The following is a 21,826-nucleotide window of genomic DNA, read 5'->3' as shown; positions in this document are numbered from 1 at the left end:
CCTCCCAGCGCTGAGATGCCGCCCCCTTTGAATCGGCGCCCCGAGCAGCTGCCCGTATTGCCCGTGCCTAAAACCGCTACTGCTTTTAGTGTTCTTTAAATGTTTCTCCTGTTCACCCCCTGACCTCAGGTATGTTTTGGATTCTGGCCCCTGTGCGGTTCAGTTGGACCCCCTGCTCTGACCTTTTCGGTCCACCTTGAAGTCGATGACGATCGGGTCCACGGTTCCCTCGCGGTTCCTTCCCAGCCCCTCTCCGGTCTTCCAGCCCATCTTCCTCATCAGGAACTCGCCCACGCCGCCGGAGACCGGCGCTGCCCTGAGGAACTGGTCCTGAACGACGGCGGGAAAACACAAAAAAGATGTTTTTCTATTCACTCTAAATCCAGGAGAGTTTTTGATGCTTCCAGCTGTTGATCTGATGCGTCACCATAGCAACAGACATCTGTGGTGGATCAGGGAGCAGCTTTAATGTCATCTTAAGAGTCCATCAACCTGCAGGAGCAGATAAAACCCCAGCAGGAGGAGCAGCAGGAGGACAGAAGAGGAGGAGAATGGAGGAGCAGCAGGAGGACAGAAAAGGAGGAGAATGGAGGAGCAGCAGGAGGACAGAAGAGGAGGAGAATGGAGGAGCAGCAGGAGGACAGAAGAGGAGGAGAATGGAGGAGAATGGAGGAGCAGCAGCTCAAACCAGGAGAAGAACAGGATGAAGATCTGATTCTCTGTAGCAGAGGAACTCAGGTCTGTAGGAACCAGATGATGGTGGTTCTGGGAAACCTTCAGTCCCAAACAGAACCGTTCTCCTCAGCAGAAGTCTAAGTCTGAGGAGATTTAGATTTAAATCAATTTAGATCCATAAATTGGATTTTATTTAAAGTCTTGTTACGTTTTTTTCAGGCAACAAACTGCTTCCAGTTTGATTTAACGTCAGATTTTCATCTTTTGAGGAACTTTATCACCAATACCAGAAAAAGTGGTTTTGATCCTGGAATAAAGTGAGTTTAACTTTGAAGTTTGGATATGAAATGAATATTTAGATGAACTGAAAGCACCATCAGGTTCTCCTCCCGTTGGGCTTCAGTCCTATGAGTTCTCTTTGACCTCGTCACCTTATGAAGGCGCTGTGGTCCGACAGCCCGACTTAAGCCCCGCCTCCTGAGGAAAGCGAGCAGCTTCATGCTACTGAACAGTTCTGTCTGAGCGGAGCGCGAGAGCTTTTCAACCTCGGTTCAATTCAGCCGAGTCATAAAGCGGCAATTCAAACCGAGGTCGCCTCGACGCCGCACAAAGAAGGCCAGAAGAAAAGAATGCGAGGGGAATGAAAAGAAGAGAGAGAAAGAAAGTTTCTAGTGCGGCACAATCAGCAGAACGGCGTCATGGCGTCTCAGGGGGAGACGCTTACCTTCTTCAACCACGCCTGAGGACCGCTGCTGGACAGCTCCTCGGAGCTGAGGACCTGCGCTCCGGTAGAGCCGGTGAAGAGACCCGGGACGCTGCTGGACTGGGCCCACGCGTCCACCTGTCAGGAGACGTTTTAGTTACTCAATCTGAGCGTGTGCAGACCCAGACGAGTACCACCACGCTAGCATGAAACCACATTTATCAGCATTTCCTAAGACTTACTGGACACGTTTTTGCGTTCTTGAACGGTTAGCATATGGGACTGCCGCTACCCGATACTAGCGTATGTATCTACAGTTTGAGGTCTTGGTGAGAAATGTCGTAAATCTTTGTCTTTCGCAGCTCTATTCCGATACATGAAAGACGTGGGGTCAAGAATTCCAGCATAAAAATCGCAATTATTAACGGTAAACTTTCAACCGGTTGGTAATTCTGTGAATGAAAAGAGACGCTAGTCATACGTCACCACCAAATCCAAGTCTCTGATTGGTCAAAGTTTGACTTGGTTTAACGTTCAGTACTTGGGGTCTGAAAACGGTGGTAGAAACTGGCGTAGCTACGCGTGACCGCAAGAGTTTTGAACGCGGAGACCTGGATTTACTCGAATGTCACCACCAAAAATAAGAGTCCGTGTTGGTCAAAGTTCAGCTTGGTTTAACGTTTTGTGTGTAAAGTTAGAAAATTATCTTAGAGACTTGTGTATCTACGTGTGACTGCAAGAGTTTTGAAGACAGAAACCCGAATTTGCCTTTAGGTGATTAGGGGATTGTGAGTGATCAAAGCTTCACCTGGGTTAACGTTTTGTACGTAGAGTCCGGATACTGTCACAGAAACTTGCGCCGCTACATGTGACCACAAAAGATTCAACTGCGTAAACCTGAAATTACGAATAGATCACTATCCAATCCGAATCCCTGATTGGTCAAAGTTAAACCTTGATTAACGTTTTGAACATAGAGTCTGAAAACGATCCTAGAAACTAGCATAGCTACGAGTGACTGCAACTTCTCATTGGAAATCGTCGCTTGAATGTGCATTTCTGAGGGGTTTGAGTGTAGAATACAGTCAATATTCATCCTTAACAACTTTTTAGCTTCAAAAACCTTTTAACCCTTCCGCTCTCTTTGGGGTCCAGTTGACTCCAACCACATATTGATATGTGATTTCTTCCATGACAAAGGTGGACAGGATTTTATGTCTGTCATGGACATTAGTGAAACTCAAAAATCAAAGATAAAAAAAAGTTCAGCGCACTGTCTTGGGGGGTCCAGATGACCCCACTCTTAATGTAAACAAACTAAGGAGAGCGGAAGGGTTACATATATAAAAAAAAAAAATTTGAAAATGTAAGAGAATTTTTTAGAGGATGAAAACTGAAAAATATGGAGCAGAATGTGAGCATAAACGTATCATCTAGAAAGGAGCAGACCATGCTGTAAAGACATGTATGTAACCTAAAACCATCACTTGGGAAAACGCCTGAAGGTCGTGGCACCTGTGACCACAGAATACTTTCAAACACGCCCTCTGCTGGACACGATGGCACATCTGGGTCACACTGAAAAATATTTTTTTTGCACAGCTATCACAGAGTTGTGTGTTTAGCATCATCAATGACACACTTTGTTCCTGACAAACAGGGATTTCTTCCATTTCTCACAATCGTTTGATGAAGTTCTGCACTGCAAACCTTTTTTTAAGTATTCCATAATCTTTATATGAATGTACACACATCCTTTTCATCCAATGACTAACAAAACATCTATTTTTGTCAGTTATTTTCTCTGTTCTGATCAGCTTTATGTCTTAAATGAGCTAATTTAGTAAATTAACGTGTTTTATCTTAAACATTTATTCTGTAATCTGTGTTTTATTCCAAACAGATTATCGTATGGTGTGATTTTAAAAATCTCTTAAGATGCGTTCTTTTAAAATATAGCTAAAAAATTTAAATTTTTCTCTCATTCTTTAAAGGGCCGGTTTCTAGAACTGTCTGTAAAACAGAAAAACGTTCCTGTATGAGTACCTGCTCTTGAGCCCGGCTCAGCATGCACATGGCGCTGATGTCGTTGGGGTTCTCGGCCAGCCTCCTCTGAGCCTTGATCCTCTCTGCTACAGCCTGAGTGATGTCTACGGGCTGCAGGAGAAGAAAAGCAAAAGGTCAGGCTGTCATATTCCAAGCGGCTTCCATAAATCTCTCAGAGATGTCTTATGTGTGCGCGTGATAATCCGGAGTCAGAGCAGAATGCAAATCAATTGTTTGTGCAGTTTTCACGGCTCCAGCTGAGGGGGGCGGGGCTCCTGTCAGCCGGGGTCCCCCAGAGGACACAAAGTATAAGAGTAAGCTGAGAAGTCACAAACTGTTCAGGAGAAGTTAGCTCCTGCAAAAGCTTTATAAAGCTTCAGGATCTTTTCAACTTTTTCCAAGTAAATTAAATGATTTAGAATCAATGGTTTACCATGAAAACTTATTCACAGCCTTAAAAAATTATTTTAGACATTTATCTTTTCCTTTTTTCATTTTCTTTTATATGAGGTATGAATGTCAAACTTTAGAACAACTAGTGTTAACCTTGTTTTACTCGTGTTTAACTAAAAGTGAATTTGCCGTCCTCTATCCGTGAACCGCCACCTTATCGTGGTGGAGGGGTTTGAGAGCAGGTCAGGGTGGTAGGGTCTCTCGGGGATGGAGCGGTTCAGAACTCTCTTTATGAGAAGAAAAAACTAAGATTCTGCAACACCGCCCAGATTCAGAGCAGATTCACACTTTTAAAGACATTTATCTTTTGTTAGAGAGGGGCTAAGCTAGGATGTAGCTTTTAGTTGGATAGCATTTACTTTTAGCATTTACACAACCAAGAAAGAACATTTTTGTATCTTTTTTTTTCTTAGATCAACTCTTTGTTAGCATGAAGTCGGTAATTCCAATGTAATAATTTTAAATGGTCAACTTCTAGAAATCACACTTCGAGGAAAGAAGTTTTATTTTATCTCTTTTTTTTGCTAACTCTTGTGTGTCTGGCTACTTTGGGATTGTTTGACCACAATGCATTGAGGTCTATATTCGCTAGTGTAGTTAGCATCGATGCATGCTAGTTTTTTAATTGTTTTTGCAAAGATTTCTAGAAAATTTCTCTTGCACTTGATATTGGAACTGTAGATTCAGACAGCACTAGAAATGGCAGAAGCACTATAAGCAGCGTTAGCTAGTTTAGCATTAAGCTAGCAACTTGAAGTGACTACGTTAGTCAAATTTCATCATTTTAAGTTACCAGCTTCAACTTTTATCATTTAAACATACAAGAAACTGATTATATCTTGTTGTTAGTGCCGGACTATATAGTGATCTGGATGTTAAAAGTTATTCGGACACCATGGTCACTACTTTTCTTCAGTTTTGCTAAACGCCGGATATGACGTCAACAAATTCGCAAAAGTGAAAATCAAATGCAAACAGTTCATGATGTCTATTTGTGACTCCACTGTATTCTGATGGTGAAAATGTGGATGTTTTGTTTAAAAAAATTGCTTTTTCTTTTCTCTAATATTGTTTTACCGCCATGCATTGTGGTCTATATTCGCCTATGTAGTTAGCATGGATGCACGTACGTTTTTTTGCAAAGACTTCTGGGAAATTTCTAGTGCACTTGATTTTGGAATTGTAGATTTGGACAGCACTAGAAAAGAAGTGCTATTAGCTAGTTTAGCATTAAGCTAGCAATTTGAGGGTTTTAGCGTCTCTTTAAGTCTAATTTTGTCATTTTAGTCAACTGGATTTAACTTTTCAACAATTCACACATTCAAAAAATTATTCTATTTTAAACATTTTGTTTCATAGTAATGAGTAAAGCATACATTTAAATCTGTTTTACTGCAGTCAGGCAGAGCAGCCTGAGATCTGTTGATTTGCAGGTTTTGATAGCCTGTCAGTAAAACACAAAGCTGTTCCACTTTTTTTTAATATGGATTTGATGTCAGGAACCACAGGAATGCATCTTCATTATGGGTCGGAGAACGTCAATACACCACAGAGTGTGCAGGTTTCACTGAAGTCGTGAAATATCAGGGGCAGGTGTAACACTCAGGGTCACGTCCGTAATGAAAGAACGTTTTAATAAAACTGCACAAAGGATGCATAAGAAAAAAACCTCCCAGCTAAAGGAGATTCAAATGGAGAGAATGGAATTGGTTGCAGACAAGTTTCTTAAATCCTGTTTCTGTGCTCTGAAAATCTTCAGCGTATGAAGAGGAGAGAGGGTTTAAATGAAAATCCGTCCTCAGATTTACAGTAGAAAACACTGAAGACTAAAGATACTTTTTGAGTTTAACATTAAATATTCACAACTGATTAGAAACATGTCAAAAACAAATTTTGTGTTCATTGACGAGGCATGTCGTTTGTCTACCTGCGCAGGTAAGTCAGGAAACACGCTGTCGCTCTCCACGCTCCTCGCCGCCTGCTCGGAGTCCAGCGGCGCCGCGGACGGCTCTGCCGGGCTGGACTTCACGGGAAGAAGGTTTGATGGGGGCTTTTTGGGCGCCGCTGTGGCCTTCTCAGCCGTCCGCTCCACTGGAACCCACTCCCCGTAGGCGCTCAGTGCCTCCCCCTCCTGGACAGTGAGGCGTCTTACGTTAAGAAGAGGTTTCTCTGATTTGCTGTCATTTTTTAATAGTTAACATGAGCCGCTTTTCTCCTCCAGAATCTACTGGAATGATCGTGAACGGATGAAAACTTCGTTAACAATTTAGTGTTTAAGCATATCTGGCGACGCCTCAAATGTTAAAGGGTTAAATAGTTTGATAACATCATTTTCAGTGAGTTTAAACCCATTTTTAAACAGTTTTTTCAAATACATTTCAACACAAAAACTGTGAAAAACTGGAAGGAATGGGTCCTCACTCCAGCAGGAAGTGTCATCCTTTCAAAATAAACTCCTGCGGCATCAAACCTCCATTCTTAGGTAAGAATTTCACAATAATGGCGTAAACACCATCACTTTTCACAACAATTTTAAACATACACATTTATTTAAAAAAACAGGAAATTAAAAAAATATTTCAAAATAAAGCGCAGAGTTTAAACTGCTTTACTCCAATTTCAGCTGATTTTTTTATAAAAGGAAATTAATTTTTTTTACGTTTAATTATTTCATTTTATCTTAGACACGTTTTTACATATTTATCCACACATTGAACAAATGTGATTTAAATAAATTTCTGTTTTGGTTACAAACAGACAAATAAGTGGCCAAAAAACAAGAATAAAAGCAGGAATATAAACGTAAACATATCAAATATTTTAAAAAATCTGCTTTGTTTGTCCTGTTGAGCAATTTTATTTGAGTTCCAAATCCAGAACTTAAATTATTAGCTACTTTAGCTGTTTGCCTGCAGAGAAAACCAAGATCAAATCTGCTCCCCGCTGGACGGTTTCAGTACTGCAGCAACTTTAACTCAGTAAACCTTTTAAGTTTCTAGCTGTCAAATAGACAAATTTATGTCAAAAGAAACAACAACAGTTAAACAAGAAGTCTGACGTGAGCAGTTTGGACCACTGATCTTGCTAGCTTGTTAGCTTAACTCAAGCCAATTTAAGTAAATAATGTAAATGAATGAGTCTAAACGACACTTTTTCTTAAAGATTTTCTGTAAAAATGCTTTGTTGTGCCCGCGACCCCGGAAGGGATGAAGCGGTCAAGAAAATGGATGGATGGATGCTTTGTTGTGACCAAATTTTTTTCCAGCTAGGACTTCAGGCCGTCTCAAGGCCTTTGTTAGACTCTTTGCAGATGATGTGATGATATATATCTATGACCATCAAACGACATAAGAAAACCTAGTCCCCCATTCTTATAACCGATCCAGACCAGAGACTCCAAATGTGCCGCGTTTGTCCAGACCTTTTTTCGATGCTGGGACCCTGAAGACACCGGGAACTCTTTGGCCTTTCCTGCATCGCTGCGCACCGTGGGACGAAGAGTGGCGTTCTAAGGGAACAAGGGAAAAAAACGCTTACGTATACGGGTAAAAACGCCAAAAAGAAATGCTTGCTGTGCTTCAGCTGGACATTACGTTAATGTTGATGTTGATGACTTTTTGCTGAATCGCAGCTAGCGGTTTGGCGTCATCCTCGTCGTCGGACACGTGGGGTACAGCGACCGGCAGCTCCCCGGAGCTGTCCACGATCATCCTGCATTTCTGAAACCAGACCACAAAAAAACGAGATTCAAACACTGATGGAACGAGAACATCGTCTCCAAGGGTAAAATCTTTAGAACGGACCAAGCAGAAGTCTGACTGCAGCATTTTCAGTAGCAAACTGAAACATTTATTTCTGCTGAGTCATCCCAATCCAAAGTTATTTTTTTTGTTTGTTCTTAGTCTGGTTCTTGATAGAATAATTAATTTCCAAAACTTGCAAGTACACAAATGTATTTATTTTTCTCCGTGTTAACTTAAAATGTGCCTGCATGGCAACACCCTAAGCCTGAACCGCTGCTCAAATTTAGGCGGAGCAGCACAAAGAGAAAGTGGGGATGAATGCAACACTTCAGACATTCACGACCTGCAGGTATTTCAGAATCCTACTCAGAACGCTAACATTTCCCTAGCTAGCCACAGCCAGAAAGATGCTTCAGATCAGTCATAACCATTCCTAGCTGAAGCTACGTTCACAGTATCCCAGACAACAGGCGTTCAAGCAAAAACTTATAATTAAAACAATCCGTAAATACACATTTTGGTCTTGCGTTTCAAACTTTCAAGTGTTTACGACCATTGTCGGGCTATACATACAAAACGTACTGAAGGTTAACCCAGGTTGAACTTTGACCAATCAGGGACTCGGATTTGGCAATGTTCATGTGAACGTAAATGTATCATCATTCTGAGCAGTTTATCACAATAGATGGCATCGACTGCGATAAATGGTTGCCTTAAATGATTACACAGGCTAAAATAATCTGAATTAGTATTAAATCAAATAAAGCATTTGACCAATCGACCAATCAGGCGACTCCTTTTACGTTACATACCCTCCTCCTACGTAGACGAGGACCATTTAGAGACTGTTTGAGTTATGTTGACTTCTATTTGAACAAAATCGTTGCAGAGAAATGAAGATGATGCATTAGCGGTTTCATGCTTTACTATTTCTTCAAGTATCGCGATATCAATCACTAATATCGCACACTGAGTATTTTATAAGTGGTGTAGCTCTAGTTTTTGGTGTTTTTAAACATGTTCTTGTAGCACTTTTTCTGATGATGGAGGACTTTTATAAAGACAATGCTGTATTTGTAATGTAGAGTATGTAAACAGAGAACTCTCATTAATGGTGAGGGAAAGGGGGTGGGGTTGCTCAGCGACAGTCCCGCCCATAACTGAGAGGTGAATTTCTGCCTCCTGTGCTAAATCAAGTCTTAGAAAACAACTCGTATTTTAGATTTTGGCTCCTCGTTCTTACGTCGGTGAACTCCTTGATGCTGAGGCTGTTGGCCTGCTTTGCCACCTTCTTCTTCACCTCCTCCAAAGCAGCGGCGGAGCACTGGCCCGGCGCCGCCGCCGGCTTGTTGGTGGACGGCAGCGAGAGCAGTGACGACAGAGTCCCCATGTTGGACAGGGCGGCCGTCACCGTGGCTTCAGGAGACAAGAAGAGCGGGTCAGCCAGACGCCGAGCGCTTTAGCGGAGGGGCGGAGCGAAAAGAGGCGGGGCACCTGCTGTCATGCTGGCCATGGCGGCGTTCATGGCCATGCTGGGCAGAGCCAGGGGCAGCGCCGTGGTCCTGAGGCTGGCGGGGACCGGCATCCCGGCCTTCACACACATGGCGGCGGCGTTGGCTTTGGCGATTTCCAACAACTGCTCCTTATCTGGGGAAGCAGAAGAAAAACATCGAGAACTCTAAAAACAACAAATCTGGACATTTCTGAGAGATTGAGGTTGATTTAAATCCCGATTAGAAAGTTCTTGATGGAAAACATCAGTAGAACCTTTGCTCTGCTAATGTTTTTACTGATCTAAAAAAACAACCGTTTATGGAGCTTGATATTAAAAATCCCCTCTTTTTGCCACATTTCCTGCTGAGTTTTACTTTTTAATAAAAACTGTTTACATTCCTAAACAGACCAATAACTTGTTTATGTGATTTTTTTTCCCTCTCCTTCTTTAAAATTCATTGGACTCCTGAATGGCATAAATTTAAATTTCCCAAGAAGGCAATTCTTGGAGAATTGACAGCTCTGCCTTCGTCGTACGGCATGATAGTCTCTCCGTTGCCATAGCAACCTGCCTTGCCCTCGAGAGTGAGGAGATTGACTGAGTTTGATCATAAAAAAAACCTTTGCCGTTTCTCTTCATTTGCACATTATATTTAGGTATATGACGATGTTGGAACTGTTTATTTCTTCTCTTCTCAAAGTATTAGACGGCGTTTACCAGAGCTTTGATCTGCCCTTTGATCCTAGAGCAGATCAAAGGAAACATTTGGGGAAAAAAAGTCAAAGAGGCCATCTGCTCTTGTTGTTCGCTCCACTCGTTGTTCTAATGACAACAAGTTAGCAGCTGAATCAAACGTAACCACAGTCATCTCTGCAGTAAGTCAGACTCACCGCGGTTTAAAGGCAGAGATCCGACTTCTGCTGAAATGTTTGTTTTTACACTGGTCAAAAAAATAAAGGGAACACCAAAACAACCTAGTGTCACTCCAAGTCGATCAAGTCGTCCACGTATGTTTTTATGCATGTGGAACAGATAACAGGTGGAAATAATCTGCAATCGGCGCGACACCTTAAATATAGGAGTGGTTCTGGAGGTGGAGACCTCAAGCAACTTCTTCGTCCTGATGTTTTCTGGCTGATGTTTTACTGACTTTTGAGAGCCGACAGTGTTTTGAGTGTCTACAATCCACACGAGTGTTCAAGGTTTGTGCTGCTTATCCAGGACGACACATCAGTGTGAGCTGTGGGGAGAAGATTTGCTGCGTCTGTCAGGGTAGTGTCCAGAGCATGGAGGAGCTACCAGGAGACAGGCCAGTGAGGTGAGAGATGAGGAAGAGGCCGACAAGCTGCATGCGGTCCGCTATCTTCTGACCTCATCCTGCAGATGACCTCCACAAATGTGCACGGGTCTGGTTCAAGTGGCCCCTTTCAATGCAAAGTGAGGCGCAGACAAGAATTTCTGGTTTCCATGTCCAGAATACTCGTGATCACGCGTCACTACGCAAATTTTTAAGTCCAGTCTTGGGCTCTACATACAAATTCCCATTAAATCACAGATCGCCAATTCTCAAGATATCGGACATGGTATCGGACTCGTTATCGTACGAGGTATAGGACGCTGTATCGGACGCAGTATGAGACCCGGTATTGGACTCGTTATCAAACGAAGGATAGGACGCGGTATCGGACGTGGTATGGCCAAAATTCCAATTCCCGTTTGTTTTGTCACAAATTATTGAATTTTTCTTCTTTCTTTGCTGGACGCAGGTTTTAGTTTGTTTACTAAACGGTGCTCCTTGTTCTCACTGGTCTCCAGTTTTTGTTGTGGTCTCATTTTTGGTTTTCCCCCTAGACTTGGGCCAGTCCTGTCCATTGGGGCCGTAACAGGACTTAATTCTCCCAAAGCACTAATGTTTTACCCCATATTGCTAATCATTTCTCAAATTTTAGGCTCAAATAGGGCAAAGATAGTTTAAATTTAAAGCTGAAACCTAAAAATGAAAGTTTTTAGTCCTTAAATGATCTAAAAATAAACATTTATCCTAAAAAACTGCAGTTATTCCTCATATAAAAGAAACATTTTGAGTTAAGAGTGTAAAGGTGCGATGAGAGGCGTGAAAGCCCGGTTCTGACCCAGCTCGCTGATCCGTTTGGGGCTCTTGCTGCGGCTCCTCTCCTTGCGTGCGGGGGACCTGTTTTTCCGGAGGATGACCACGGGGGAGTGACTCGGCTCGCGTTTCCAGCGGTCCCTCTGGCTGTAGCCGACCCTCCGCCGGCTGCGGGAGCGCGACCGCCGCCTCCGCTCCGCCGACCTGCTCACACGGCGAGGGGTCAAGTCACCCAAATGATCGGGAACTGAACCTGTTGGGAGGTTCCTGGAACCTTCTAGAAGGTTTTTACAGGTTTTTCATTTCTAAATCAATAACAGGTTCTCCTGTTGTTGCAGAAACTTGTGGAAAAAAATATTTTTTTATATAATTTATTATTAATAAACAACACGTAGTTGTTAAAAAAAGACTTTTTTCATTAGAATAACCAGAAATCCATCAGTCAGCAGCAGAACTCTCCTGGATTACCTGGATCTGGACCTCCTCCTGCCAGATGGACTCCTGGATCTGGATCTCCTTCTCCCCGATGGACTTTTGGATCTGGTCTTCCTCCTGCCAGACGGACTCCTGGATCTGGACCTTTTACTCCGGGACGGACTCCTGGATCTGGACTTCCTTCCCCTTGACGAGCTCCTGGACTTGGACCTCCTCCTGGACCTCTTCCTGCTCCGCCTGTGGGGAGACCTGGACCTTTTGTGTCTCTTTGAAGTCCTTCCATCGCTGCTCCTCTGAGGAGAATGGTTCCTCCTCTTCTTGGTCTGATGCTTGGCGGCGGCTGAACTGGACCTGGAGCTCTCTGAAGGTTTAGACTGGAGGACCTCTGGCTCTGGAGCCGGTTTAGAGTCTGAGCACAAGTAGAAAGACCTGAATGTACCGTAAACAGTTTTGACATGTGGTTGAACTCATCAATTAGAATAAGGGCTTAGAGATTTTACTGGTTAATCAATCATGTGACCGCAAAGTCATGTGACTATAAAAGGAGTAACCGCATCAGTCATGTGACCATATCAGTCATCATAGAAGGAAGACTAACTTATAAAAAGGGTTTACTTTTATAATAAACCAAAACATAGCAGCTACTTTTTTTACAAGAATAATTTGATGTTATTTATGAGTCGATGTTTTATTTTTTTTCTTAACTCCACTAAAAGAGTGAAGTCTCACAGACAAAACGACAGGAAGATGAAGAAGAAGATCCTGTTTCAGTCCTACATCCTCCTGGAGGTCACATTTTCAGCCAAACGGCGGTTTAGTCGTCTCCTTTTTAGCTCCTCCTGTTCTGCATTCGGTGGAAACGCTGTCGACTCACCTCGTTTCTGGGTTTGTTTGACCGCGGCTGGCGCCTCCGCCGGCAGCTCTTCTTCAGCTCCGTCAGCGTTCCCGTGAGGAGGCGGGAGGCTGGCGGAGGAACCCTGGAGGCCCTGATCCTCCAGATCCCTCCTCTTCTCAGAGGAGCTGGTGGAGGAGACGACAGTGAAACCAGAGACAGACAAAGAGGCGGAGACACAAAACACATTTTTTTTTCTTTCACTCTCACCTGGAACCGGTACGATGACACTCCGGCCCGGACGGGGACCTGCTCCTGGAGCGAGGCTCCGAGGTTCTTGTCTGGGAGCAGGAGTGGACCTGAGGAGAGCAACAGCTCCGCCCACTCGCTTCCTCACTGCGCTTACTGTAGCTGTCCTGAAAGAAACCACACAACCAAACCTTTTTTCTCTTCTGTTTTGTGTCTTTAGACTCGTGTGAGACTCAAACACACGACTCACCAACGCCAAAAGGGGGCGGGGCTTAAGTCTCTATTAAGAAAAATTACTGCAGCTGTTTTTTTGTTTTTTTTAGCTGCAAACATTTACTTCACCCAATAAAAGTGGAATAAATCAGAAATGAGTTTGGCTAAAGATAGCCAGCAACAGTTTTTGTCTTTTGCATCAGGCTAAAAAAGGCCAAAATTTGCTTCATCTTTTGGGTTTAAGCTAAACTTTAGAACATCTGAGATTCTCTACATCATGACTTCTCAAACAGAGACAGTAAGATTTGAGCTTCTAAACAACAAAAAATTATTAACTCGGGTTAAAATCATTGAAACAGCTGAAGAAAGTGAGAGATCCTGGACTTTCTGTCTCATAGAATCATCTGTATCCAGAGGTTTCTGAACCACAGTAGAGTTTTTACCTGCTTGGGGATTATATCGGGCAGCGCCGCCGGTAAGCTCCGCCCCTCTTCCACCTCCTTCTGCTTTGGCGCCAACTCGGAGTCGGAGTCAGACGAGCTGTCTCCGCCCCTCCTCTTTTTCTTCTTCTTCTTCTTGCGCGTGGAGTGCTGCTTGCGGCGCGAGGACTTGCCGCCATGATCCTCCCCTGAACAGAGACAGGTCGGCGTGTTAACGGCGGGACTCCAAATACCGCCAACAGACGACAGTCTTTGATCTTTGAGAGAAATAAAGAGGATTGAACAGTTCTAGTGCCATCCAGAAGGACACAGAACCACTTATGTGAGGATTCAAAAACACAGATTTAATGAAAACAGGAAGTAAAGCTTTGAAAAGGTTGACTCAACCTGAACTAAGTTAATCGATCCCTTTAGTCATTTCAGCCACAAACGTGAGAAACTGAAAACAGGAGTAAAACTCAAACGAGTCAAACTTTGAAAAGAACCAACAACAGAAGATCAAACGGTTTGTGTAGAAACCTCACGGAAACGTCCACAAACTTTACCAAGAATTGAATGTAAACATTGAAGAGGCTTTCTAAGAAAAGGAAAAGACATGAAAGAAGACAGAGTCACACCAAAGAACATAATAGAACCTGAGAGAACATTTAAAGAACCTGAAGGAACATGAAAGACCAATGACAGGAGAACAGAAAAGAAGATTAAAGAACTTAAAAGTACTGAAAAAGAAATAATAGAAAATAAGTGACATAAAAGAACATGAAAGAATGTAAAAGAACATAAATGCACATGCAAGAAGGAACGTGACAGAATATGATCAAATTTGAAAGAAGATGAAAAAATGGTAAAGAACGTAACAGAACACAGAAGAACGTACACACACAGACAGACACTGGGAGGAGTGATCTCCAACATCACATTCTACATTTAGGGCTTCAGAACTTCCGGTTCCTTAGAGAACCGTCACAGGTGAGAACGGCGGAGACGGCTTCTTACCTTCTTCCTTCTTCTCAGAGGACGACGTTCTTCTGTGAGGAAACACAGAACAAGATGAGAACCAGAGTCTGCATGAAGGCTGAGGAGACCTTCACCACCGTGACCTCTGACCTTTGACAGGAGGCTCAGCCTGGACCTACCTTTGCTCAGCGTTCCTCTCCGGGTCGGTTCCAGACTCGGAGCTGCTGCGCTCCTCCCGGTTCCTCCTCTTCTTCTTGCTCTTGTGTTTCTTGTGCTTCTTGTGTTTCTTCTGGGGGGGTCTCTGCTGCTCGGGGTCCCGGGGGGTCCTGTCGGCCTTGGCCCTTTCACCGCCTCCTTCTCCCTCCGCACTGCTGGACACAGAGAGGAGAACCTCAGAGGAGAACATCCTCCAGTGACAGGAGGAGAGGATGGAGGAGCAGACCTCCTGCTGCTCCTTCACCTCCTCAGTGCTCCTCCCGTTCACTAAAGGTGTGATTGATCTGCTGCTGTTTAAGACCCCTGAACTTCATTTACAGGATTATTTCTTCTTTTATTACAGTTTTTAATTCATTTCCTCAGTTATTATCACGTCAGTTTTTTCTGCGTCTTCTCTCGGGGTCAAACTGGACCGAACCGGTCCGGACATCAGTCAGTCAGCACCAGCGTTCGCTTTGAAAGAGTAAACATGCCGCTAGAGCTAGCTTCCGAGGCTGTTAGCGGCGCGCGCGGAGCATGCGCAGTTCCGCTGCGAACGCGACGTTTTAAAGGTCGAAACGCGACAGAACCGAATCGACGGAGACGTACGCGGGGTCGCCGCTTTGGTCCTCGATCTCTCGGATCTTCTTCAGAATAAAATCCTGGAAGATTTGTTCTATGTTGGCCGCCATGGTTTTGTGTGCGTCGCTTTTAAAATGTCCGGACGGAAACACGACCGTCCGCTGACCTCACAGGCTTCCGTTCCGCTCCTTTTTTCCTATACAGCGGGAAATAATTTTATTTTAAAAATGCTGTTATAGTTATTCTGATAAGACTTTAAAAATAAAATACACGTTTTTTTCTGTTTTCATCTTAAACAAAAACTGACCTATAGTTTTTTCAACCATAAGTTTCGACGCTAGGTGGAGCTGCTACTCCAAATAAAACAATGTTTCATATCTGACCCAACCTTAGATTTGAACCCACGACCATCCCATCTCAAGGTGCACACTCCACCACTAAAGCTGGAAACATATAAAATAAATAATAGTAAAAAACAGAGTTAAAAGGAGAATGAAATACTCAAAATGTTCTTTTTATTTTTTAAACGTCACATTAAAGTTTCTGTGTAAAAACTGTTTTAAATACTTTAGCAGAATAAATCAATAATTCTAACAGACTGAATATAAATCATAATCTTACCCTCAGAAAACTTTGACAACATTAGATTAAACCTGCAAGATAAGATGTGAAAAATATTTCAAAATAAAACACACTCCAACAAACATCTGTTTTATAACAATGTTAATTTAGAAAATAAATATTTATGGAATAATCTCTTATGAGTATTATTTTTTGTTACTAAAAATATGCATCAAAACTATAAGAACCACAAGAAAGGAAAGAAATCAAGAGAAAGAAAGGAAAAAGAAACACATCGGTCTGGGCTAGGACAAATGAAAATACAACATAATAGAAAGACAAGTTAAATTAGTAAGAAATATTGATATTCAGGTATCCACATTCTACTTAGACATACGTATAGAAAAACAGAATGTAGGAGTAATAAAGGGTTATGAAAGGATTAACATTGGTTTTACTTTTAATCTACTGGAAACAAACACTCAAACATTACATTCAAGTTCATTTGTGAGGGTGGTTTAATTCTGAAAAGCAAGAATTATTCTGATCAGAAAACAAATAGATCTGTTTTGAGCCTGTCCCTGGTGTCTTTTGACAGCTATTTGGTCCTGTCCCTGGTGTACTCCGACAGCTCCTTGGTCACGGAGGAGAGGTTTTAGTCCGACTGTTTAAAGGTGTGGACAGGTGTCTATTACACAGGTAAGCAGTCTGAACAGGTATCAGGTGCAGAATAAAATAACATCAGAAATGAAGGACCAGAGACGACGACAGTTTTATTCTTCTGGAGTTTTTATTGGTTTGTGGAACGGCAGGAGGTCAGGCTGCAGAACGCTTCAGGGCCTTCAAGGCAGGAAGGATCTCATCCAGGTGAGTCACACCTGCAGCACAAACAGAACCGCAGGTGAGATAAGACGGTGAATGCTGAGGAGCAGACGCAGCGTCAGCCTCACCCAGCGTCAGCAGGATGTCGGTGATGAGGCGGTGGAAGGCTGGCAGGAACTCATCGTGCTGCTTCACTTTCACGATGATGCTGGAGGAAGGAGAACGGCGTGAAGAGCGGTGGGCGGGGCCACAGCGGGACTCTGCAGATGCTCACCTGTCGATGTCCGCCTGCTCCAGCAGGTCCTGCAGTCCTGGCGGCTGCGCAGACGCCAGCGCAGACGCGCGGTCCACCACCTCTGCAGGAGTGGCTCTGCCGTCTGCGAACAGAAAGACTGCGGCGTGACTGCAGGAACGAGCCGACCGGCCGCCGGGTCGGACTGGATCAGAACTACCTAGGTCCAGGACGTCCTTCAGGCTCCTCATGGCGTTGGTCATCTCCGCCAGCCGCGTGTAGACCTCGTTCATGCGGGGGTAGACCCCCGTCAGCGAGGGAACGTCGAACAGCGTCTGGAAGTGGGACACCATGGCGCTCAGCGTGTAGGGGGTGGGGCTCCGGAGCCTCTGCAGAACACGAGCAGAATCAGAACCTGAAGGTCAGACCTGAAGCCGACAGACCTTCAGACCTGCTCCGGGTCTTTGAAAGCGTTCTCCAGGAGGTCCTCCACCAGCAGAATCAGGTCCTCCACCTTCACCGCTGCTGCAGAGCCGTGACGAGGTCGCTGTGGCGGCACCGACCTGCCCGCCAGGTCCACCAGCAGGTCCTGGAGGTCCTGAAGATGCAGCAGCTGCACACATCAGAACATCCTCACCACGACACACCAGAACCACGCCGTACCTTCAGCCGACGGCGCTGTCCAGCCCAGTCCTCCAACACCGGCAGGAGCGCCTGGAAGTCTGACAGCTCCAAGTCCAGCTCTGTGGAGGGGGCGGGGCTTCTGAGCCTGGCAGGAGGGGCGGGGCCTCTGATGACCGCTCTGATGTCAGACAGCAGCTGGAATGAGAAGATGAAGACGACGATAGAACCAGAAGACAAACGTCTGAAGCTGAAGAGGAACCGGAGGAGGGTCGCTCACGCCGCGGTACTGAGAGCACAACCGGACCGCCGCGGGAGGTTCTTCTACGGCGTCTTCCTCTGCTCCGCCCACTGCCGTCAGCCTGCAACACAGCAGAGAGGAGGGATCGTCTGTCGCTTCAGAACGTTTGGTTTTAGTCCGAATCGGACTAAACCAACAGGAAGAACCATCTCCAGAACCATTCAACCAGAACACAAAACAACCCAAGCCCGGGTTCTGCTCAGACCATCGGTTCCTTCTTTTAGTTCTACTTCTGGAAAGTCCGTTTGTGTTCACACTGAAGTGAACCGCGCCCGGGTCCAGATGACCTTTCACAGCAAACAAACTGGGCCGATTCTCAGGAGACTGCTCCAAACGGAACCTGAACCACGCCCTCAACAACCCAACAGAACCGCACAGCAGAACCCAACCGGGACAACATGAAAGCTACGATCACAGCAGGGTCAAGCAGCCGTCAATCATCTACGGTGCTCAGGTTTCACGTTCAGCTGCACGTTTCTACCGTCGTTTCAGCTTTATGTACAGAACGCTGAACAAGCTAAACCAGGACCAACTGTAGCTCAGATCTGAAACTTAACAAACTTGGAGCTTCAAGAGTTTATTGCAGGTGTCTGCATTGGTTCTTCAAATAAAGATCAACCACCGGAGGTCTCCTCATGATGCTGATCCACATCAATCACTGCTAGTAATGAACACAACCGTGTGAACCGCTTCAACTGAAGGTGTCAGACATGCGCTAGTTAACAGTAAAAACAGAAGAATAGCCCCTCTCTGAGGGTCTAGTGTGAACTAAACGAGCATTTAGCGCGTGTTCTTGAACGCACATGAGTACGAAAAACTGATCAGAAAAACAGAAATAAAAATAACGTTTTCTGAGTTTGTAAATTCCAGATTTATGATCCGTTTACAGGAACTTTTTCAGCTCCTAGCCGTATTTTAGTAAAATAAAAATGTTTAACCAAACTACAGTCAATGAATTAGCTTTGAAGGATCTAATTGTTCCAAAATCTGATTTATTTTGATGATTTGAGCTGTAAAAAGTCAAACATCCGCATGTAAAGAACATGGAGACAAACTAAATAACTAAAGCAGAAAAAGTGACTTTTTAACTTCATCTGTCGAGTTCTGTAAATGTTCCACCTGATCATCAAGTTTCTACCTAATATGTCTTAAAAAATCTGATATAAAAGTTCAGTTTGAAGGATTTTTATGACGCGTTTGAACCCAAATCTTCCAGTAACTTCCATCCTCCTGGTCACAGTTCTACCTGACGGCGCTCTGCGGTTTCCCCTCCAGGTGGCGCCGTTTGTGTTTGTGGACCTTCAGCTGCTCCCAGACCGGTCTGTAGAAGAACACAAGCAGCATCAGGACCAGAATCCCAGCATCCACCTGGAGGAGAGCACAAGCTCCACCCACCTGGAGTCCAGCTCCGCCTCCTTTTGCTGCTCCGAGAACACCTGAGGAGGACAGCGCCACCTGGTGAGTGCCAGACACTGTACCACAGCTCTGCTTTTCTAATTTGAAGTTTGATTAAAAACAAAAGGAAACGTAAAAAAAAAACGTAATTTTAGGAGGAAACTTTATCTTCTCCGCTTAAAAATAAATAAAAAAAAAAATCAGAATCCTTCAAAATAATGTACATTACTGAAGAATCAAGAGCTTTAAGAAACCAGAAACATTTTAAGGTTTGATTCACTTATTTAAATCAATTTTTAGAAAAATCTGATTTTATGTTGCTGAAGTGGTTTTTAATAATTCATTTTTTACGTTCATTAATTTAAATTATAGCATATTCTGAAGTTTTTCTTAGTTTTTCCCCCAGACTTTTATTTTTATGTTTTTAGCTTTAATCTTTTACCGAGCAGATCATGAAAATAAGAGTCTTTTCATGAATGAATTCAACTCCTTTAACATTTTTAGCTAATTTAGCATCAAAGAAGTCTCCCTCCTCATCTTCCAGGAAATGGAACGTTCCGGACTTCCTGTAGTTTGGGAGGTCTTGCCTTGGAGGATGAAGGAGCGGCGCCGGCGCTCCGATCCTCTCCGTCCTCGGCTCCTCCTCGGGCAGACCTGCAGAGCAGCAGAACTCCTGAACCCTTTTGGGATCATTCCGAACTCCTCCTGATCTCACTTCAGAGGCTCTCCTTCAGGAGGAGGCGGAGTCACGCCTCACCTGAGCTCCTCCGTCAGACGCCTCCTTTCCTCTTCGTAGAAGTCGATGACGTCCAAAACCCTGCAGAGAACAGCGGCGCTGGTGAGACCCGTGGAGGAGGCGGCGTGCGGCGCCCGGCGTCCTCACCGCTGATCCGAGGTGGACTGCGGCCTGAACGTTCTCCCGCAGATCTTCTGGAAGCCGCGGTTCCGCCGGGCCAAGCGCTGCTCCTCCTGCTCCACGGCGAACCGCAGCTTCCTGCGGAGATCCGCCGCCTCCTCCTCCTTCCTACGCAGCTTCTGCTGCAGCTGCTCGCAGCGGCGCTGAGACGGTCAGAGGACAAGCACAGACTTAACCCAGAACCAGAACCAGAACCGGAGGGGAGCGAGTACAGGTCAGGAGATCTAAAAGTTTACTTTAGCAGATTCTTCTAAAAATGACGTAAAACTGCTGGTTATCCTTAAGTGACCATAAAACAAGATGGTTGCTATGGAGACATAACCAACAAAAATGTGTCATTTTGGAAAATGTTTCTGATCAGGGTGGGAGGGGCCGAGGGGGCTGTAAGGGCGGGGCTTGTTTGCACCTGCAGGTCACACGACGGTTCTTGGCTTTAATCTGGTTCAGCTAAAGAACCGAAGATTTCTGTCTCTTATTTTGAAATCTGACTGAGGAACAGCAGCACTGAGACAGAGGTTGCATTTCAAAATAAAAGCTTTCATGTGTAAAGTCACACAAATCTTTCAGGGTGAGAACAGGAACTGACTGTGGCCTCGGCGCCGCGGCGCTCCAGCTGCAGCGTGCGGCTGTGCGTCTGCGCAGCCCTGCAGACGCAGCGGTCCTCCAGGTCTTGGACTTGGACCTTTACCTGGTCCAGCAGAACCTGCAGCTCCGAGGCCTTCTGGGAGTGCTGGGAGGCCCGACTCGTCTGCTCCTGGACCTCCTCTCTGGAGAGAAGAGAGAGAGAAAGGACCGTCAGGAGAATCACTGACTCCGCCCCCTTTATTAGAGCTTGATTCCTGCTGGTCAGAAGAAAAATTCAAATACAAAATGATGATTGACGCTTTAGTTTAGTTTAGAATTCTGATCATTTTTGTATCAAATTAGGAATAAAAAGTTAAAAAAAAACATTTATTTTAAATATTAAATTAAAACGTAGCATCTATTGTTTAAGTGTAAAAAACTCATTAAAGCTTATAAATGAGTAAATAAACCAAATAAATAGATTGAAATATTTCAAGATAAGATCATGGATTTATCAAACAACAAATTATTTAAATAATAAAAAACAGTAAATAACTTGTTTGACACAAAAATTGGACAAAATAAGATTTTGGCACAGCAAATAAATGAATAAGTTAAGCTGATTTAGATTTTTACAAATTTTGTTTAATTTGACTTTTTTTACATTTAAAAGAATAAATTCTAGAATCATTTCTGATTTCAGATCATTGTCACTTTATTTGTGACGTTTTCTTCTCTTATTTTTGTATTTTCATGAATATTTTTTAATGATTTCATGCAAAACCTTATTATGTTTTGGGAAAACATTTAAATATTTACTAAATAATTTTAGTGTTCTTGATTTTAGTTTAAAATTTCCTTAAATTCACAGAGTTTTATCGTCTGGCTTGATTCTCACATTTCCTGTCATTTAGCAAAATAAAAGCCTCAGTGATCTGATGGAGTCTAGGATACGGTTGCCATGGTGACCCTCAGACAGCAGAGCAGATGGGATGTGCAGGACAGGTGGTCTGCAGAGAAACCTGACCCCCCATGATGAGGGGGGCGGGGCTTCGGGGTTCACCTGAGGCGGTTGTTGGAGCCGACCAGCTCCTGCAGGAGAGCCTGCCTCCTGTCCGAGTCCGCCAGCAGCGTCTCCAGGGTCCACCTGAGCGCCGCCGCCGACTTCCTGTCCAGCAGGCCCAGTTCTGAAAGCACAGAACCGGGTCACAGAGGAGATGAAGGAGAGGTTATTCTAGAGCAAAACTAAATGTTTTGAATCCTAAAATAGTCAACATCTGTTCCGTTTG

At 44.1% G+C, this 21,826-nt stretch overlaps 2 protein-coding genes across 6 annotated transcripts in view; both read right to left on the bottom strand.

Annotated features, from left to right (window-relative positions):
* LOC112142000 (SON DNA and RNA binding protein) overlaps positions 1–15,313 on the bottom strand; it is a 19,627-nt gene extending 4,314 nt beyond the window's left edge. Inside the window, exons 1-17 of one of the 4 annotated variants that reach the window (XM_024265232.2) lie at positions 15,153–15,313; positions 14,528–14,719; positions 14,388–14,419; positions 13,395–13,579; positions 12,760–12,905; positions 12,532–12,677; positions 11,835–12,066; positions 11,691–11,801; positions 11,248–11,426; positions 9,115–9,267; positions 8,864–9,036; positions 7,471–7,596; positions 7,299–7,385; positions 5,805–6,008; positions 3,425–3,535; positions 1,400–1,516; positions 183–330 (exon numbers count right to left, since the gene is read on the bottom strand). In XM_024265232.2, coding sequence (XP_024121000.1) covers positions 183–330; positions 1,400–1,516; positions 3,425–3,535; positions 5,805–6,008; positions 7,299–7,385; positions 7,471–7,596; positions 8,864–9,036; positions 9,115–9,267; positions 11,248–11,426; positions 11,691–11,801; positions 11,835–12,066; positions 12,532–12,677; positions 12,760–12,905; positions 13,395–13,579; positions 14,388–14,419; positions 14,528–14,719; positions 15,153–15,235 — 2,425 coding nt within the window. In that variant the 5' untranslated portion in view covers positions 15,236–15,313. Of the gene's footprint in view, positions 1–182; positions 331–1,399; positions 1,517–3,424; positions 3,536–5,804; positions 6,009–7,298; positions 7,386–7,470; positions 7,597–8,863; positions 9,037–9,114; positions 9,268–11,247; positions 11,427–11,690; positions 12,067–12,531; positions 12,678–12,759; positions 12,906–13,394; positions 13,580–14,387; positions 14,420–14,527; positions 14,720–15,152 lie in introns of all 4 variants that reach the window. The other 3 variants (XM_024265229.2, XM_024265231.2, XM_024265230.2) reach the window with 3 other exon arrangements.
* Positions 15,314–16,434: 1,121 nt separating this feature from the next.
* cep70 (centrosomal protein 70) overlaps positions 16,435–21,826 on the bottom strand; it is a 6,036-nt gene continuing 644 nt past the window's right edge. For both annotated transcript variants that reach the window (XM_036216176.1, XM_024265227.2), the window contains exons 3-16: positions 21,601–21,724; positions 20,560–20,740; positions 19,941–20,116; positions 19,815–19,874; positions 19,645–19,711; positions 19,058–19,098; positions 18,909–18,983; positions 17,642–17,723; positions 17,404–17,559; positions 17,192–17,338; positions 16,961–17,129; positions 16,783–16,885; positions 16,637–16,716; positions 16,435–16,564 (exon numbers count right to left, since the gene is read on the bottom strand). In XM_036216176.1, coding sequence (XP_036072069.1) covers positions 16,503–16,564; positions 16,637–16,716; positions 16,783–16,885; positions 16,961–17,129; positions 17,192–17,338; positions 17,404–17,559; positions 17,642–17,723; positions 18,909–18,983; positions 19,058–19,098; positions 19,645–19,711; positions 19,815–19,874; positions 19,941–20,116; positions 20,560–20,740; positions 21,601–21,724 — 1,523 coding nt within the window. In that variant the 3' untranslated portion in view covers positions 16,435–16,502. The remainder of the gene's footprint in view (positions 16,565–16,636; positions 16,717–16,782; positions 16,886–16,960; positions 17,130–17,191; positions 17,339–17,403; positions 17,560–17,641; positions 17,724–18,908; positions 18,984–19,057; positions 19,099–19,644; positions 19,712–19,814; positions 19,875–19,940; positions 20,117–20,559; positions 20,741–21,600; positions 21,725–21,826) is intronic.

This window comes from Oryzias melastigma, linkage group LG2 (genome assembly GCF_002922805.2).
Source record: "Oryzias melastigma strain HK-1 linkage group LG2, ASM292280v2, whole genome shotgun sequence".
NCBI classification, from domain to species: Eukaryota; Metazoa; Chordata; class Actinopteri; order Beloniformes; family Adrianichthyidae; genus Oryzias; species Oryzias melastigma.
Note: the sequence above shows the minus strand (reverse complement) of the source record. Positions and strands in the feature narration are given on the sequence as shown.